This window comes from Arvicanthis niloticus, chromosome 13 (genome assembly GCF_011762505.2).
Source record: "Arvicanthis niloticus isolate mArvNil1 chromosome 13, mArvNil1.pat.X, whole genome shotgun sequence".
NCBI classification, from domain to species: Eukaryota; Metazoa; Chordata; class Mammalia; order Rodentia; family Muridae; genus Arvicanthis; species Arvicanthis niloticus.
Window position 1 is genome coordinate 70925270 of NC_047670.1, and position 19858 is coordinate 70945127.

At 43.1% G+C, this 19858-nt stretch overlaps 1 protein-coding gene across 5 annotated transcripts in view; it reads right to left on the reverse strand.

Moving 5' to 3' along the window:
• The window catches only part of Slc38a1 (solute carrier family 38 member 1), a 71940-nt gene that overhangs the window by 36361 nt on the left and 15721 nt on the right, over positions 1-19858 (reverse strand). For all 5 annotated transcript variants that reach the window (XM_076911956.1, XM_076911957.1, XM_034516432.2 and 2 more), the window contains exons 2-3: positions 16335-16550; positions 6398-6473 (exon numbers count right to left, since the gene is read on the reverse strand). In XM_076911956.1, the coding sequence (XP_076768071.1) occupies positions 6398-6473; positions 16335-16456 (198 nt within the window). In that variant the 5' untranslated portion in view covers positions 16457-16550. The remainder of the gene's footprint in view (positions 1-6397; positions 6474-16334; positions 16551-19858) is intronic.

Below are 19858 nucleotides of genomic sequence, written 5' to 3' on the forward strand. Positions count from 1 at the left end.
AATTTAAGTTTCATCGACTTATTTATTTTTTGTCATTCATGTTTGGCTCTATGCTGGGTCTCTGAACTCTTCACAATCTGGTTACTGGCCATGCCAGGACTGGGGTCCCTCTCGTGACGTGGTCTCGGGCCTTACCCGTAAGTCATTGGCCATTCCCACAATTTCTTTACCTCTTCTCACCAAGCTATCAGGACAACTCGAAGGTCGAAGGTTTTGTGGCTGGGTTGGAGTCCCAATCCCTCCACTGGATGTCTTGCCTGGTTACAGGAGATGGCGGGTTCATGCTCAGTACTCCCCATTGCTAGGAGTCTTAGCTAGGGTCACCCTCTTAGATTCCTGGAAGTTTCCTATATGCTAGGAATACCCTCCCCATTAATTCTCAAGTGCTCCCCCCCTCACCCTCCCCACACCTGATCCCTCCTGTTCCCATCCTTTACCCCTCCCCCATTCACATCGCTATATCCATTCTGTTTCCACATTCACAGTGAGATTCACCTATCCTGGGCTTGAGCCCTCCTTGCTACTTAGTTTCTTTGTGTCTGTGGAATGTAGCATGGGGATGCTGTACTTTATGGCTACTATCTGTTTATAAGTGAGTACATACCCTGTTTGTCATTCTGGGTTACCTCAGTCAGGACGATCTTTTCCAGTTCCATCCATTTGCCTGCAAATTTCATAATGTCATTGTTTTTAATAGCCGAGAAGTATTGCATTGTGTAAATGAACCACATTTTCTTTATCCATTCTTCAGGTGAGGGACATCTAGGTTGTTTCCAGTTTCTGGCTATTATGAACAAAGCTGCTGAGAACATAGTGGAGCAAGTGTCCTTGTGTCAGGATGAAGCATCTTCTGGGTTTATGCCCACGAGTGTTACAGCTGGGTCTTGCGGTAGATGGATTCACAATTTTCTGAGAAATTGCCATATTGATTTCCAAAGTGGATGTACAAGTTTGCACTCCCACCAACAATGGAAGTTGTTTCCCTTGCTCCACATCCTCGCCAGCCTGTGCTGTCACTTGAGTTTTTGATCTAAGCCATTCTAACCGATGCAAGACGGATCTCAGAGTCATTTTGATTTACATTTCCCTTATGGCTAAGGATGATGACATTTCTTTAAGTGCTTCTCAGCCATTAAACATTTCTCTGTTGATAATTCTCTATTTAGATCTATAACCCCAATTTTTAAAATGGATTATTTGGTTTGTTGATGTCTAGGTTCTTGAGTTCTTTATATATTTTGGGTATCAGGCCTCTGTCAGATGTGGGGTGGGTAAAGAGCTTTTCCCATTCTGTGGGCTGCTGTTTTGTCCTATTGACAGTGTCCTTTGCTTTACAGAAGCTTTTCAGTTTTATGAGGCCCCATTTATCAATTGTTGATCTTAATGACTGTTCGATTGGTGTTCTGTTCAAAAACTTCTGTGCCAAGGCATGCTAGACAATTCCCACTTTCTTTTCTCTCAGGGTCAGTGTATCTGGCTATATGTTAAGTAAGGTCTTTGATCCACTTGGACTTAAGTTTTTTCAGGGTGATAGATACAGATCCATTTGCCTCTTCTACATGCAGACATCCAGGAAGACCAGCACTATTTCTGAAGATGTTTTCCTTTTCCCATTGTATATTTCTGGCTTCTTTATAAAAAACTAGACATCTGTAGGTATGGGTTTGTACCACATGGTTTTTATTATTATTGAGCTGTAGTACATACAGGTTGAAATATCAGGGATGGTGATACTTCCAGAAGTTCTTTTATTCTACAGGATTCTTTTAGCTATCCTCGTTCTTTGTTTTTACATAAGAAGTTGAGTGTTATTCTTTTAAGGTCTGTAGAGAAGTGTGCTGGAATTTTGATGGGTTGTATTGAATCTGTAGACGGCTTTTGGTGAGATGGCCATTTTCACTATGTTAACTCTACTGATCCATGAGCATGGGAGAGCTTTCCAATATCTGATATCTTCTTCAATATCTTTCTTCAGAGATTTGAAGTTCTTGTGATACTGGTCTTTCACTTGCTTGGTTAGAGTCACACCAAGATACTTTATATTATTTGTGGTTGTTGTGAAGGGTGTCGTTTCCCTGATTTCTTCTGTATATAGGAGGGCTTCAGGGTTTTTGTTTTTTTAACTTAATCTTGTATCCAGCCTATTATCATATCATCTGCAAATAACAACTTTGACATCTCCCTTTCCGATCTGTACCCCCTTGATCTCCTTCAGGTGTCTTATTGCTCTGGCTAGAACTTCAAGTTCTATATCAGATAGATATGGAGTGGACAGCCTTGTCTTGGTCCCAATTTTAGTGGCATTGTTTAATCTTCTCTCCATTTAATTTGATCTGGGATATTGGCTTGCTGTGTATTATTTATGATGTTTATAGGTTTGTCCTTTGTATCCTTGATCTCACCACGACTTTAATCATGAAGGGGCATTGGGTTTTGTCAAAGGCCTTTTCAGCATCTAATGTGATGATCATGTGGGTTTTTACTTTCAGTTTGTTAACATGGTAGATGGCATTGATGGTTTCTCCTATGTCAAACTGTCCCTACATCTCCAGGATGGAATCTACTTGATCACAGTGGACAGTTTTTTTAATGTGTTCTTGGATTTGGTTTTTGAGTATTTTAGCATCAATGTTCAGAAAAGAAATTTGTCTGTAATTCTTTCTCTGTTGAGTCTGTGTGGTTTAGGTATCAGGGTGACTGTGGCCTCATAAAATAAGTTGTTCCTTCTACTCCTATTTTATGGAATAATTTGATGAGTATTGGTATACTTTCCTTCGAAAATCTGGTAGAATTCGGTTCTGTAACCACCTGGCTGTGGGCTTTTTGGTTATTGTTGTTGTTAGTTAGGAGACTTTTAAGGACTATTTTTATTTTCTTATGGGTTATAGGTCTATTTAAAGTTTCTATCTCATCTTGATTTAACTTTGGTAAGTGGCATCTACTGAGAAAATTGTCAAGTTCTTTTAGATTTTCCAATTTTGTGGAATATAAATCTAATGATTCTTCAGGTTTCCTCAGTGTCTGTTATGTCCCCTTTTTCATTTCCGGTTTTTTTTTTTAACATATAATTTGTTTGAATATTGCCTCTACATTTTAGCTAGTTTGGCTAAGGGTTTGTCTATCTTACTGACAGACAAACTGATAGTTGGTTCTCAAAGAACCAACTTTTTGTTTCATTGATTCTTTGGGGTGTTTTTTAAGATTTTATTTATTTATTTTATATATATGATGAGTACACTGTCCCTGTCTTCAGACACACCAGAAGAGGGTATTGGACCTCATTACGGATGGTTGTGAGCCACCATGTGGTTTGCTGGGAATTGAACTCAGGACCTCTGGAAGAGCAGTCAGTGCTCTTAACTGCTGAGCCGTTTCTCCAGCCCCTCATTGATTCTTTGTATTCTTTTCTTTCCATTTTATTGATTTCAGCCTGGAGTTTGATTGTTTCTTGCTGTCCGCTCCTCTTGGGTGTGTTTGCTTCTTTTTGTTTTAGAGCATTCAGGTGTGCTGTCAAGTCACTAATGTGAGACCTCACTCATTTCTTTATGAAGGCATTTAATGCTATGACCTTCCCGCTTAGCACTGCCTTCATGTCTCCCATAAGTTCGGGTATGCTGTGCCTGCATTTTCATTGAATTCTAGGAAATCTTTAGTTTCTTTCATCCTTGACCCAGTGGTGGTTCCATAGAGTTGTTCAGTTTCCATGAGTTCGTAGGTTTTGTGTTGTTTCTGTTGTTGAAGTCCAGCTTTAAACCATGGTGGCCTAATAAAAATACAGGGGGTTATTTGAATCCTCCTGTATCTGTTGAGCCTTGCTTTGTGACTCAGTATATGGTCAGTTTTGGAGAAGGTTTCGTGAAGTGCTGAGAAGGTGTTTGGGTAGAATGTTCTGTAGGTGTCTTAGTCATGGCATTTGCTAGTTCCATATTTTTCTAGTTTAGTTTAGTTTCTGTCTGGAAGACCTGACCATTGGTGAGAATAGGGTGTTGAAGCCTCCCACTAGTCATGTGTGGAGTTCGATGTGTGATTTATGCTTTAGTAATGTTTCTTTAACGAATGTGGGTGCCCTTGCACTTGGAGCAAAATGTTTGGAATTGAGACATCATCTTGGTCGATTTTTCCTTTGAGGAGTATGAAGTGTCCTTCCCCGTCTCTTGATTAACTTTGGTTGAAAGTCTATTGTGTTAGATATTAGAAGGGCTACACCAGCTTGCTTCTTGGAAAATCTTTTCCTGCTCTTTACTCTGAACTAATGTCTATCTTTGATGTAGAGGTGGGTTTCTTCTGTGCAGAATGATGTGTCCTGTTTTCCCATCCATTCTGTTAGTATGGGTCTTTTTATTGGGCAGTTGAGTCCACTGATGTTGACATTAATGACAAATAATTCCTGTTACTTTGATATTGGTGGTGTGTGTGTGTGTTTGCTTCCCTTCTTTTGCTGGTATGTAATTATTTCCTGTGCTTTCTTGGGTGTAGTTAACCTCTTTGGGTTGGAGTTTTCCTTCTAGCATTTTCTGTGGTCTTTTAGTGTCTGCAAGACATCTGTCCAGGCCGGGCAGTGGTGGCACACACCTTTAGTTCCTGCACTTGGGAGGCAGAGGCAGGCGGATTTCTGAGTTCGAGGCCAGCCTGGTCTACAGAGTGAGTTCCAGGACAGCCAAGGCTAACAGTGAAACCCTGTCTCAAAAAAACCAAACAAAAAAAAAAAACCAAACAAACAAAACAAACAAACAAACAAAAAAATCTGTCCGGGCCCTTCTGGCTTTTAGAGTCCCTTGAGAAGTCCGCTGTAATTCTAATAGGTCTGCAATTATTATGTGGCAAGGGGACTCTTGGGGGGGGGGTCCTCCAATCTGTTCTGTAAACTTCTTGTATGCTTATAGACATCTATTTCTTTAGGTTAGGGAAATTTACTTCTATGATTTTGTTGAAAATATTTTTTTGAGCTGCAAAAAAATATTTTTGAGCTGCAAATCTTCTATTCCTATTACTCTTAGGTTTGGTCTTTTACAGTACTCCAGATTTCCTGGATGTTTCTTGTCGGGAACTTTTAGAGTTAACATTTTCTTTGGCTGGTAAATTTATTTCTTCTATCCTATCTTCAGTGCCTGAGAGCCCCTCTTCCATTTCTGATACACTGCTGCAATGCTCGTACCTGTGGTTCCCGATCCCTTACCTACATTTTTCATGTCCAGAATTCCTTAGTTTGTATTTTCTTTAGTGCTTCCATTTCAATTTTCAGGTTTTTGACAGTCCTCCCCCCACCACCTCAGTGTTTTGGAAGTGATTTGCCGATTTTCTCCAATTTTTTGTCTTTTCCTTGATTTAATTTTTTTTTTTTTTTTTTTTTTTTTTTTAATTTCTTCTTTAAGAAACTCTATTGGGGCTGGAGGAATGGCTCAGCAGTTAAGAGCATGGACTGCTCTTCCAAAGGTCCTGAGTTCAATTCCTAACAACCACATAGTGGCTCACAACCATCTATAATGGGTTCTTATGCTCTCTTCTAGTGTGTCTGAAGAGAATGACTGTGTATTCACATATATTAAATAAATAAATCTTAAAAAAAAAAGAACCTCTATTGTTTACATGAAATTGCTTTTGAGGTTGTTTTCTTGTGCTTCAGCTGCATCAAAATATTTCTCACGGGTCTTACAGGTCATGAGGACAGCATGACTCCATGTTGCCCTGGCTGTACTTGATTGTATTCTTACACTGGCTTTTAGGAATCTGAGTTTGGGATGATTACAGGCCTAGGTGCTGATTTCTGAGTTGGATGGGTGTTTTATTCCTAGGTTCTGTTTCCTCTTTGGTCTTGGCCTCTGATGCGGCAAGGGGTCTCTCCTTTTGACTGACGAGATCTGTGCCTAAGTAGACGTGAGGTAGGGCTGGAAGAGGCCACTACAATGGGTCTTGGGGAACAGAGTCCAGGGAGTGGGGCAGTTCAGCTGGCAGCACCTCCCTCACCTGTCCTTCTGACTCCCCATATATTTTTATACTACACTACTCGCACAGAAATGCTGTTCCCAGTCACATGGAGTGGTTATCAGAGTCAGTGCTCACGCTGCCCCCATTCAGGAGTCTCTTAGCTCTCAGAGTCGGCTTGCACAAGCTGGCCCCAGTCAGTCATGGGACTCTCAAAGTCGGCTCCCAAATGCTGCCCCCTGTCACGTGGTTCTCGGCGCAGGCAGGCACAAGCTGCCCCCAATCACATGGCTCACAGACCGCCCACCCACACCCACAGCCCCCGCAAGTACTAGCTGCCCCCAATCATGGGCTCTCAGAGTCCGCAGGCACACGCTGTCCCCAATCACATGGCTCACAGACCGGGCAAGCGCACGCTGTCCCCAGTCACGTGGCTTTGAGTCGCCCTGCACACTTACATACACATGACACTTACATACTCGTCGCATTTCCTTTTCTCCAGATGGCTGTTTGTGAGACTCCTCCTACTCTCCCGATCAGAGATGAACTTGCTGAAAAGACACACAGGACACGGTTAACCTAACGTTAAGGTCTGTGAGTTTGACTGCAGCATTTCCAAAACACACAGACTACAGAAAACTAAAAACTGCCTTATCAACCATCTCTCCCCGTGTGCGTGTGTGCATGTGTGCGTGTGTGCGTGTGCGCGTGTGCGCGCTCCCATTACACACTTGCATGCACATTCTCTATATCAAATAAGCTCCAAGCATTCTCGGGCAGGCTCTTCGCCTCATTTCTTTTTCTATTTCTCACCCTACCATCCACAAAGGGCTTGTTGCTTATCTCGAATGAGAGAGACTGCTATAAGGTATAAGAGAGCTAAACATTTTGGATCATTTTCAAGGTAAATTAAAACATCACACACAATACAAATTAGCTCTTATGCAGATTTTCCACTAAGTAGAAAGTTAGATAAAACCAAGGCTGCTATGCTCCTGGTGCTGGAAAGGATACTGGAAGCAAGTTTTCTTCTGAGCTTAGATCCTACCACATAGGGACACTAAATGTAACCCCCGTACCCCACACCCTTGCAAAAAACAGCAACCGCTCCACCACCAAACATCCAGTTAGCTGCAGCTCTGTGCAGCACAGAGGAAGAGATGCAGGCGGCTCAGAAAGATCTCTAGGTTGTCAGGGTCCAGATTGGGAAGTTAAGGTAGAGTAACAGCCCATAGTTAGAGTTAAAGGCAGGGACTTAAAACTCAATTTGAATTCAGACTCTGACTAGGTCCAAGGGCTTGGGTATACGGCCTTAGTATTCGCATCTATAAAATGGGAGGAATACTATCACACTGCCTCACAGTTGTAGGAGGATAGAACATGAGCAAATTGAACACCCAACTCAGTGCATGAGCTACCGAGGTCAGTCCTCTCCCAGGGCAGGGGCATAAGTTAGGATTGGGTGAGAACCAAACAGAAGAAACTCTAGTGTGCAACAGAGAGCTATAGAGAAGAACATAAAATGTTCTCAAGACTAACACAACGCAGGCTGAGTTCCATTTAGAATTTAGAACTGTACAATACAAACTTGAAATCTGTAAAAATTCTCTGTTAAAAGGAACCTTCTGGGCCAGGCTGTGGTGGCGCACGCCTTTAATCCCAGTACTCAGGGAGGCAGAGGCGGGCGGATCTCTGCATTTGAGGACACCCTGGTCTATAGAGCTAGTTCCAGGACAGCCAGGGCTACACAAAGACAAACACACACACACACAGACACACACACACACACACACACACACACACACACGTACGTTTCTGAAACAAACAACCTCAAAATAAAACAAAACAAAAGCTTCTGTTAAAGAAAAATCTATTCCCAGACAAACTGATGCTCTCCCTCCATCTTTACTTGTGTTCCAGGGATTGAACTCGGGTCACCAGATGGACACAGTAAATGCCTTTCCCCACCAAGCCATCTCGCTGGCCCTCTTGTGCATACTCTTAAAACATTTCAAGAATGATGTTTGGCCCGTGTGCTGGCTAGTTTTACATCAGCTTGGCACACGGTAAAGATCATCTGAAAGGAGAGGACCTCAATTGAGAAAACGCCTCCATAAGAACTGGGCTGTAGGCAAGCCTGTAGGGCAGTTTCTTAATTAGTGACTGATGCGGGAAGGCCCAGCCCATTGTGGGCAGTGCCATCCCTGGGATGGTGATCCTGGGTTGTATAAAAAACGCAGCCTGAGCAAGCCATGGGGAGCAAGCCAGTAAGCAGCACCCCTTCATGGCCTCTGCATCAGCTCCTGCCTCCAGGTTCCTGCTTGCTGACTTCCTGTCCTCACTTCCTTGATGAACATCGATGTGAAAGTGTGAGCCAAATAGACCCTTTCCTTCCCATCTTGCTTTTTGGTCATGGTGTTTCGCTGCAGCAATAGAGACCACATCTAGCACATCCCTTCTTGAGAAATTTAATTGTCTGGTTATCTTCAGAATAAACCACGGTAAATTTTTCATCAGTAATTCCAAAGCCACTTGAATCTAATGTAAAAAAGAAAAACAAACTTTAAGCTCTATTTAGTATTTTATACACTTTTTTTCTGAATGATGCTACAAAGTCAAAATAAAGTTTCTTTAAAACAAACTGTATCAGTGCTGTCATCTTTATTGTTTTGTTTGTTTGTTTGTTTGTTTTTTGTTTTTTCAAGACAGGGTTTCTCTGTATAGCCCTGGCTGTCCTGGAACTCACTCTGTAGACCAGGCTGGCCTCGAACTCAGAAATCCACCTGCCTCTGCCTCCCAAGTGCTGAAATTAAAGGTGTGCGCCACCACCGCCCGGCTTGTCATCTTTATTTAACTGCCCCTTTTCAGTGTTAATTCAAGGGATCTGCTATTACCGCTCTAACTTTGAATCATTCTATTAGAATAAGCCAAAGGCTACTACTCTCTGCACATATGACAAATCTACCTTCAGACCCTTGCTTGCTATCTACAGATCCTGCTGTGCCTGGGGAAAGATAACACTGGTCCCCCAAGACTCAAGCTAACACTGGTATAGGAGAAAGGACCCTGCCAGCTAACACTGGTATAGGAACATAGAAATGTCTAAAATGAAGGAGATAAAGAATCCAGAAGTGGAAAGCAGTGTTGTGTAGAGTTAGGCAGAACAAACTCAGAAACAGAAGCAAGAGAGTTACAATTGCTTTTTCTCAGCAGGACAACAGGCTCTTCCAGGTAGCTGTCCAAGGCTTGCCAGGGCTCTTGCCCCCAGTATTTTAAGTCTTCCCACACAATGAAGGCTTAGAGATCGGGCTGAAGTGGGGCAGGACAGGGCAGCCCACAGGCACGTGGGCGCTGGGCTTGTCCAAATAAAGACTCCTGTGTCAATGTTGCTACTCAGTAGACTCGCCCAGGCTAATTGTAGGAGCAAACTCAGGTCTGAGGAATCCTGGTCTAGCAGACTCCCATTTGCCTTTCGAACAGACAATGCTTGTTTGCCAAAGAGAATTTCCATTATGTTTTAAGCAAAGAAAAAGCCCAAGCATTTTTTGTGCCCAAACAAATCAAAGCACCAATAAATCTCTCTGTTAGGGCAGACTGGGATTCCAGACCTGGCAGAACTCCCCAGAGCTGGTGGAAGAGGATTGCTGAGCAGAGAAGACAGAGACGTGGGAGAGCTTGACAGGCGGCACTGTCTAAGAGGAAGGGCATGCAACGGGCTCAAATACCTGTGAAGGGCTCAAATACTGAGGCCTTGGCAGAACAAGAAAATTGATACAAACTTACAAACCATGACCATTATAATACATGAAGACCTTGATTCCATCTCTCCTGCCTCACTTACTGTGGTATGACAGTAGATTGCTCAAACATCTCTGCTGGTGTTGTACACCATGACCAAGGCAACTTATTAAAGAAAGCATTTAACTTGGAGGCTCAGAGGGCTAGAGTCCATGACCACTGCGATGGGGGAGCATGGCAGCAGGCAGGCAGGCATGGTGCTGGAGCTGCAGTTGAGATCTGACATCCTGATCCACAGACAAAGAGAGGACTGGGAATGGTGTGGGCTTTTGAATTTCAATGACAATGACACACCTCCTCCAACAAGGCCACGCCTCCTAATCCTTCCCAGACAGTTCCACCAACGAAAGATCAAGCATTCAAACAGGAGCTTATGGGAGTCATTCTCATTTGAACCACCACAGTTGGCTTCTCCATTGGGCATTTCAAACATTCAGTTTGGTTCTGCCTCAGTGTTCCAATCAGAGCAAACCCCCAACCCCCCCCCCACACACACACACACCTTGACTTGAAAGGATCCTCCCAAGTATGGCTGTGGTTGTGGTCAAGACAAGTAAAAGCCAAGAACATGGCAGCGGCTGGAATCTGTTCTGCCAACTGTCCCCTTCCCGAAGTCCTCCGACTGATTCAGACCTTTCAAACTATCACAAGACTCCCGACCTTCCAGTGCGATCTCGAGTTTTCTGACCTATTTACCACACTACCTGTGGCATACACGGTGTGCTAACTCATCTAGAGCACCGGGTGATGTTCAGTATTAATTGGCAACCAAGGAGTGTATCTTCCCACACAACAGCTCAGAGGGGTCCTCTACGAAAGAAATGTCTTCAAGTAACAAGTCATTAGGAACTACCTTAGGCTGAAGAGGAATTTAACTATGTATTTAACTTCACTTATTTCTATTTATTTATGTATTTACTATGTAAGATGGAAGTATTTAATCCCATCTATTGATTAGCTATGAAAGACTTCATTCATTCATTCATTCATTCAGTGTGTGTGTGTTGTGTGTGCACCAGCATGCGAAGGTCAAAAGACTACTTTTGGGAGTTGGTTTTTCTTACTCACCATGTGGGTCTTAGGATTTGAGCTCAGGTTATCAAGCTTGGAGCTGTAGACTAGAACAGTGGTTTTGAATTTGTGAGTTCAGTGGGAGGGAGGGTGTGGTGGGGGGGTGGTGGTGGTGGTGTAGGGACCAAACAACCCCTTCACGGTGGTCGCATATCAGATACCCTGCATATCAGTTATTTACGTTACGATTCATAACAATAGCAAAATTTCAGCTATGAAGTAGCAATGAAAATAAGTATGGTTGGGGTCACCTCAGCACAAGCAACTGTCTTCAAGGGTCACGGAGTTAGGAAGGTTGAGAACCACTGCTCTTGAATCAAGTTTTTAAAGAAAATCCCTTTATTCTCCTAATTGGATTTTCTTCCCTCTAGTTTTCAAATCTTTACCTGGTATTCCTGTAAACTTAAAAGAGATAAAACCAACTTTTCTTTTTCTAATGGAAATTTCCAATCGAAACAACTGGGTCAGGCAACTTCCACTGCAAGTTCTATCTCACCATGTTCTTTTTTAAAGGCAACTGGCTGTTTAAAAATCACCGACCTCTGGCACTGAAACTGACATGAAACTTATTTTTATTGACTTAGAATGTGCTGTGGGAGACAGCATCTGTGACAAGTGATCTTAGGACAACAAACTTATTATTAAAAAGAGTTTACACTGGGTCAGTCTGTACCCATAAAGCTAGACCATCAAGTAGTCGGCTGCTCTGTGAATAAAATAACACGGAACAAAAGCTTACAACAGATGACTTAGTGACAAAACCTTAAAAAGGGCTTAGGCATCATCTTCAGATAAGACCTGAGAAGCAAGCAATATAAAGCTGTTCTGTGAAATTAAAAGAACACGAAGTGACCAGTTAGTGATGAACTGTGCAACAGAAAGAAAGTCTCTGGACAGGAATCTCTCCCAGCTGGGTTCTTACCAGTCTTGGTCTGAGGAATTACAGCACAGAGATGAGCCAGAACAGAGCTGTTTTACTTAAATGCTGGCCCCTAGTCCTCTCCCTGATGGACAGACAGGCATTCCACAGAGAAAGATGAGGGCAGAAGGAAGAGACACATAAAAAGGGATTGGGGCCAGTGCGATGGATGTATTTTTAACATTTGCACTCCCGTGGGAGAACTGAGTCCCAGGCCAACCTGGGCTACACAGTGAGTATCAACTAGCCTGGGCTACAGAGCAAGTCCCTGTCTTAGGAAAAACAAAAAACAATAAACAAAAAAAGCAAGAAAACAAACAAACAAAAAAACCCCAAACAACCCAAAACCATAAATTATATGCATATATATATGCATATATATATGTGTATATATATACACACACACAGATAGGTAGATAGATAGATAGATAACATATATATGTATAAAACATAACACAAGATCTGAAGTGTGGACGGATATCAGTCAAGCACATAAAGAGAAACAAACCAGAACCCTGAAGGTGAAGACTGGGCAGACGAAACCTTACTTGGCTCCAAACTCCACTAACTAAAGCTAGAATGAAGGAGATATCACTTGTAATGGACTGACAGAAGCCAAAGAATACTTTTCTGGGACGTTTTCCTCCAAATATAGAGAAATTGGGGGGTGGGAGAATAACTTTTTTCAAAAGATCTCCAAGTTGGCTCTAAGTGAAACAATGGCCCCACATTCTTTTAAAAAACAAATCTTAACCAAACTGTATTTCTGGTTCATAATAACTAATTTCCCAGGAGTAAAGGGAAAAAAACACATGCATAGGGAGACAGGCTCAGAGCTTTCTGGATAGACAAATATCTCGCCAAGCTTGGAGAGCAAGGGCAGCAATCATTAAAACCAAAAGCCAATCACTGCTCTGCAGGATGGAGAAGGAGAAAGCACTCGCCAAAGACACCGCGCTACAGTTTTATTGATACAGACTCTTCTCAAACTAAGAGGCTTGGAACCGCCAGGCCAGACATCCAGCCAAGGGCTCTCCAGGGCTGTGGCTCATCTGGTTCCACAACAGTGAGCTGGTCCAGTATCATTTTAGAGACATTAAATAACCCGATTGAAGTTACACAGCTGATTCCTGAACTGTTGGGCTAGAGGCTGAACCTGCACAGGTGACTGCACACACAGCCTGTGTTCTCAATCTACCAAATGGACAGCGCTGCCCTGACAGCCCTGCAGCCAGCCTCCAGGGGCTAGGTGAGCTTCTGACAGAAAATCTGTGCCAGTGCCAGTATTCAAGACAGGCCTAAACCCTAAGCTATGCGGCCTCTCCATCCCTCCTTCACTGCCCTCTCTTCCCATCAGCAATTTGCCAGGTCCACCCTGACTCAGGTACTAGACCAGAACAGTAACACCAAGATGACTGACAAGCCTCTTTCCCAGGCGTCTCATCCACAGGAATTATTAAGAGCTGGCTCCCTATCCAAACAGTGGCGGGAGCATTACTCCTTGGCCTTGCTAGAAAGCAAATCTCAGGACCCACTCCAGGCTTCCTGAATTAGAACCTGCATTTGAACCAGCTTTACAGTGTTGTACACAGATATTAAAATGTCCAACAAAGGTCTAACAGGCTATTTATAAGGCTGGTCATGCCTAGCTTCAGTTTCTCACAATCTGGCAAAACTTGGTGTATAAAAAAACAAACAACCGGCTTGGAATAACAGCAAGCATTCGGCTGCCCAAGTGGCTCTACTGTGACCAATTAAACCTCAGAAATGATTCGTACTGTATCTGGGTTAGTTTCCAGACAAAGCTATGAACTAGAGGAGAGATCAACTAAGATCAATATCATCTTCAATGTCTTCTCCAGTTCCCTACAAAGAGGCCCTGACAGGGAGAAGTTCAGCGCTTGGGAAACTTATTCCCCTTAGATTATAAAATGAGCCGAGCCTTCCCACAAATGTGAGCTAGCTACAGGAAGGGCCAAGGGCTGGCAGGAGGAGCTTGAACGAAGAACATGGAATATACCAATGAGGAAAGGCAGGCCACTCAACCGGGCGTTCAGTAATATTAGCTGTTTTTTAAATTTTTAATGTTTGTTTCCTTTGATCTGTTTCGAGCTGCCATATTTTGTGTTGAGTTGTCAGAGCCAGAAATGACGTAAGGGCTGGGGCCGAGTGGTCAAGCTCTTGCCTGGCAACACAAAGCCCTGAGTTTAAGTCTTCGTACCACCAAAGCAAACAGACAAACCTAGAAATGAAGCAAGAATTGTGAAATATGTCAGCAAAGGATGAGAAATAAAATGAGGTTTAGGAAGGAAGGAAGAAAAGGAAAAAAGAAAAACAGAGAGGGGGAAGGGAGGAGGAGGCGAAGGAAGAAAAGAAGAAAGGAAGGAGGAAAGGAAGAGGAAGAAGGATGGAAAGGAAGAAAAGAAAGGAAAGAAAAAGAAGGAAGGTAAGAAAGAAAAGGAAAGGAAGGAAAGGAAAAAAGGAAAGAAAAATAGGAAATAAAAGGAAGGAAAGGAAGAAAGAAGGGAGGGAAGGAAGGAAAGAAGGGAAGGGGAGTGAAGAAGTGAGGGAAAGAAAGAAAAAGGACAGACAGACAGACAGACAGACAGGTACTGACTTTCAGAGGGTGGGGAAAGTTCCATGAAATACCAGGGCAAGCTCTCCTGACCAGCTGTGAGCTCATCACTGTGTGTGGGGAAGTGAGGTCACCCCACTGGAGGCCAAAGTCTGGACAAACAGGGTGTTCCTTCCACCTATTGCCAAGTGACAGTCACCTAAAAAGCCGACAGTTTGTAAAGTAGAACTTATAAAATTCAAGGGTAGACTCCAAGCTGAGTGTTAGAAATGACTCACTTTAAGGTAACGTTGCTTTGAGAATGTAGCTTTGTTAAAAAAATCAGAGTGTCCTACTTAGCACCGTGAGGTGGAAGTCGTCAGGAACTACAAACAGGGGCGACTGAAACCATTACAACCCAGACGTTTAAGCAAGGGCCCAGCCTTGTATCACACAAAGGACAGAGAGACAGATTTACACTGGTCAGGAAAGACTACATAGATAAACCCTGTCTCAAAAAACAAAAATGATGATGATGGTGGTGGTGGTGGTAACGATGGTGATAAAATGGCAGTTATGGGGTCAGGGATACACTTGCTGCTTTTCTGGAGTACCCAAGTTCAATTCTCACCTCCCATGTGAGAAGGCTCACAACTGCAGGTAACTCCCACTCCCGGAAACCTGACGCCCTCTTCTGGTCTCCACCGGCAACTGCACCCACACCCAGAGACACTCTCGTGTGTGTGTGTGTGTGTGTGTGTGTGTGTGTGTGTGTGTGTGTGATTAAAAACAAAGGAAATGGAAGCTACTATTATCACTCAATAATAAGTGGTGGAAGGGGTAAGTAAGCAATTCTAATAAAAAGAAGCATCACCTAACACTGTGAACACACTTGGACACGAGGTAGTGTCTGCTCAGGGCTTAGCATTCACTGCAGGAGGGAAAACGGAAGCGAAGATAATCACACTGTGGCACACTCTGTCAGCACACACTCCAGACTGTCCCAAATGATTGCTACAAAGATGCCCCTGTGTGTCTGTACCTTTATCCTCCGCATCCCTGTCTCCTTGTGGCCTTAATGAAGCATTCTAATAAGCAGTCCCATGGGGCTGACGGGATAACCTAGCCGGTAAAGGGCACTTGCCACCAAACCTGACCACTGAGTGGGAGTCCTGGAATCCACCTGTTGGAAAGAAGGAACCAACTCCCGAATGTTGCCCTCTGACCTCTACATTCTTACCATGACTCCTCCCTCTCCACCCCACATGTGCACACAGGCACACACGCATGCATGCATGCACGCACGCAATTAAAATTTCTTAAAGGAGTCGTACAGGTACCACTTTCTCCTAGACTCCTGCAGGGAGAAGGCTTCCAGCTAAGGATCCAGAAAAAAAATCAGATAAAAAGTCACTATGTCCCAAGATGATCTCAAGTCATTTAAAAAAAAAAAAATCAATAAATTTGGTTCTACCCTGGTAATTTAGCAGTCTCGGACTCAAGAATGAGAAGGACTTGTACCAGGTTGGCCCTCTCTCCTTTTTTTTCTCTTTCAAGGACTATCTCCCTCCCACTGTCCTTCACAGAGCCATCTGGGCTTATCAGTTGTTATTATTATTTAAAATCCAAACTTCATATGCTGCTCAGAATGATGGTGCCTTTTTTTTTTCTCATTTGTAGAAATAACACGCAAACGCAACTTGGTTTCTTAATTCAAATGTGTAACAACGGTCATAGCACACGTTTGGGTGTGTGATGTGGTAAGCTTCCAGTCAGCCTAATTCACAGACATAGAGCTTTTGGGAAGTGTTCGCTGGTTGGATTTCAATTATTTATACATTTTTATTAGACTCAATTGAAAGATTTGAGAAGACGAATAAATTCCTCTTCTATTCCCCTCCTCTGTCATTCCAGACGACATGCAACAGATGTCGCAGAAGAAACTCAAATTGCATCTTCAAACGAAGCTTAACTTTAAGGAACGAATAATTCACCCAAATCTCACTGAAAACCGGAACAGTTTTCTACAGCCATTGCTTCACGCTGTAGCACTTAGGGAGAAATGCCTACCTATTTATCTGGCCATTTTCTACTTCCGTGAAGTCATTAGAGTCGTTGCTGACATTGTCATCCTCGGGCACCGTCATGTTCTGCAGCTCCGTTAACTCCAGGCCACTTTTGAAATGCATCATATTCTGGTGTCTGTAGTCAAAAGTTCAATCCAAATTTCTTCTACTCCGAGGATCTTTAGTAGCAGAGAGCGGCAAATCTCGATGTCTGAGACCCCTGAAACAGAGCAAAATAAAGAATTATTAAATGAATGGAAGACAGTGTCAATGATAAACGAACCGTGAAAAGCAAACAAATGATAAACTAGACAAGAAATGACACTTTTAGATGCTGCTACCAGACGCAGGAAAACAAGAGGCTCATCTCTAAATTTTACGGCTTTTACACAATTCCCTCCATTTTTCTACGACGAAGTAAGTCACATCCCATAACCTTTAGCTCACATTTATAGAACCTCAAGTTATAGGGCTGGAGAGATGGCTCAGTTAAGAGCACTGACTGCTCTTCCAGAGGTCCTGAGTTCAATTCCCAGCAACCACATGGTGGCTCACAACCATCTGTAATGGGATCTGATGCCCTCTTCTGGTCTGTCTGGAGAGAGTGACTAATAATCAATCAGTCAATCAATCAACAAAACTAAAACTAAACCCTTTAAAATATAAATAAATAAATAAGAAACTCCAAGTTAGCAGTAGGCAACATACACACTCTTTTTTATGAACCGATGTTTAAAATGATACACGAAGGGCCAGCAAGATGGCTCACCAAGTTAAGGCACTTGTTACCAAGTCTTAAGTATCTGAGTTCAAGTTCCATGACACACACAGGGTAAAAGAAGAATCAACTCCTGTGGCAGCCTCTGACTTCCACATGTGTCCCCCAACCATAAACAAACAAGAGATTTAAATTTTAATGAGTAACTAATTAAACGGAAGCAGCTCGGCGATTTTAATGCGCGATTTTAATGCGCTTGCTCACGGTGCAGGCACAAGCCCGTGGTATAGGATGAGAGCACTAATCTCCACCAAAGGCATCGCCGGGGATTGACCTACAACCCGGACTAATTTTATTTTGGAATTTAGCAAATAGTTCATACATCGACTGCAAGAGATTATATCAATCTTCAGTGAAATCAGTCCGTGCCAGGGAATTAGGGAATTAAAAACTCATACTCAAGAGGATTTTGGTTAATCCACCTGCTACTTTATTTCCTCATCGGGGATGAAAGATGACCAGAGGTCTTGCTTCCCTCCCACGGATGGCTGTGACATCAGTTCCTGAGGTGCCACCGACAGAACATATGGGAAGAAATTTGGGGACACAGCATCAAAAATTGAAAGGATGGCCACAATTGTATGCAATTGAAACTTCAATTGCAATGCCAAACCAGGTGTGGTGGCACAGGCCTGTAGACAGGAGGGGTTGGACTGTCAACCCCTTATACAGTAAAGGGCTTATATAGTAAGACTCTGCATCAAAAGGGGAGGGAGACGGAAAACCCATAAGCATGGCTGGCCCACCTGGGTAGTCTCGAGTGTCACTTCAAGGACATCTTGGGATAGCACAGAATGTTAAAAAGACATAACTCTAGACACTAGACCCGTAGTTCTCAACCTTCCTCATTCTGTGACACTTTAATACAGTCTCTCATGTTGTGGTGAACCCCAGCCATAAAATTATTTTCTCTGCAACTTCCTAATTTTGAGACTGTTCTGAATTGTGGTGTAAATATCTGATATGCAGGATAGCTGACAGGAAACCCCCATGAAAGGTCGTTGCATCCCAAAAGGGGTCGGGACCCACAGATTGAGAACCTCTGGCTTCGATGAGGAGCTACCAGCAATTAATGGCTGCCGAGTGAAAGAAAGCCGCCGAGTCTCCAGGGACGAGCGTCCCTCTCTCAAAAGGTCATCCAATCCCAGCAGTCAGCCAGACATACATACATGTAAGCAACATTAAATGGACACAGCAGGATGTACGTATATTTGCATATGTGTGTAAACAACAATAACTAAAGAAGTCACAGATTTGAGGAAGTAAGGAACATGAGAGGTGTCGTGGAAAGAGGGGGTGGAGTGGAAATTATGTAAATAACAATATTCAGGTAGAGAACTCAGTTATATAAATGTAAAAAAATAAAACTGAAGTTTAGAGAAGTTAATACAAATAAATAAATTTTCTATGGAGTACCCCCTTGAGAACATTTGATATATTATTTGATTCTGAATACTCCAAGAGGACAGCACTCTAGGTTGAGGGAAATCTGATATGCCTATACAGGCGTCGTGGATGGCATGCACCAGGAAGCCTTTTACTCAGTGATATCTAACAGGCCCACAGAAGTACCCAGTTTGGGGTATAATCACTTTGTACGTGGAAACCACACAATAATCCTGTTCCTTCCGGGTCTCCCATCTAAGAAGGAAAATTTTGTGGTGTCAGGTGATTAAACTTTCAGAGCAAAAGCACATTTTAATATCTCAGATTCCAGGAGCCTCTCTCTCCTGCTGCACCAAGTGCCTCCAAGAAGGCATGAAGCCAGGAAGGGGCAGCTGAGTACAGCTAGTGCTGACTGCTTTGGGAGGGGTCTTCACACAGTGGCAGTGGCCACCCTGTCTTCTTCATGCAAAGCTGGGTGCATTCAAGAGGCTGGACCCCACACTCACCTCTGGGATTCCTTTAATGAAAACTGCTTACAAAGCAGGCTGTGTAATTTCTAGACTTGTGACTCCACTCTTGCTTCTAACACTGCCTGACAGGCAGTTAAAGTGAACCTACAGGCCTGGGAGGCGTTGGGGTGACATTTCTAATCTGTGTTGAGGAGTTTTTCTCTCCAAACTAGAAGGTAATAGGGTACCAGGCAGGGATTTTCTTTTTTCTTTTTCTTTTCTTTTTTTTTTTTTTTTTTTTTTTTTTTTTTTTTTTGGTTTTTCGAGACAGGGTTTCTCTGTGTAGCCCTGGCTTTCCTGGAACTCACTCTGTAGACCAGGCTGGCCTCGAACTCAGAAATCCGCCTGCCTCTGCCTCCCAAGTGCTGGGATTAAAGGCGTGCGCCACCACTGCCCGGCCAGGCAGGGATTTTCTAAGAACAAAATTTGATTATTAAGAGATTTGAGTCTGCTGATTGAGGCTAACCTCTCAGGTTATGTGTGTGTGTACGTGTGTGAGTGCATATCCAGTGAGTGTGTGTGCATGTGTGTGTGTGTGTGTGTGTAATACAAATGGCTGATATGTCAGGTATGGAAGTGAACATTACCGAGACCCATGCCCACTACACCCACGAAAACATCAGTCAGTACATGTTCATCAAACAAGGCAGTTTTCGCTGGTATAAAATAAGTCTCCTTGAAGCCTAACACGTGTTTGAAGATGAAAACCAGAAACATCAGCAAAGTGCATCATGCCTCTCACCTCCCCTGGGCTGTGCTGGGAAAATACTTGCTCAAATTCTCACTTAGTTATTTGAGTACCAAGTGAAGATGGAGTTTTTAAAATGTTGGAAATACCAAATCTTCAGGGACCTG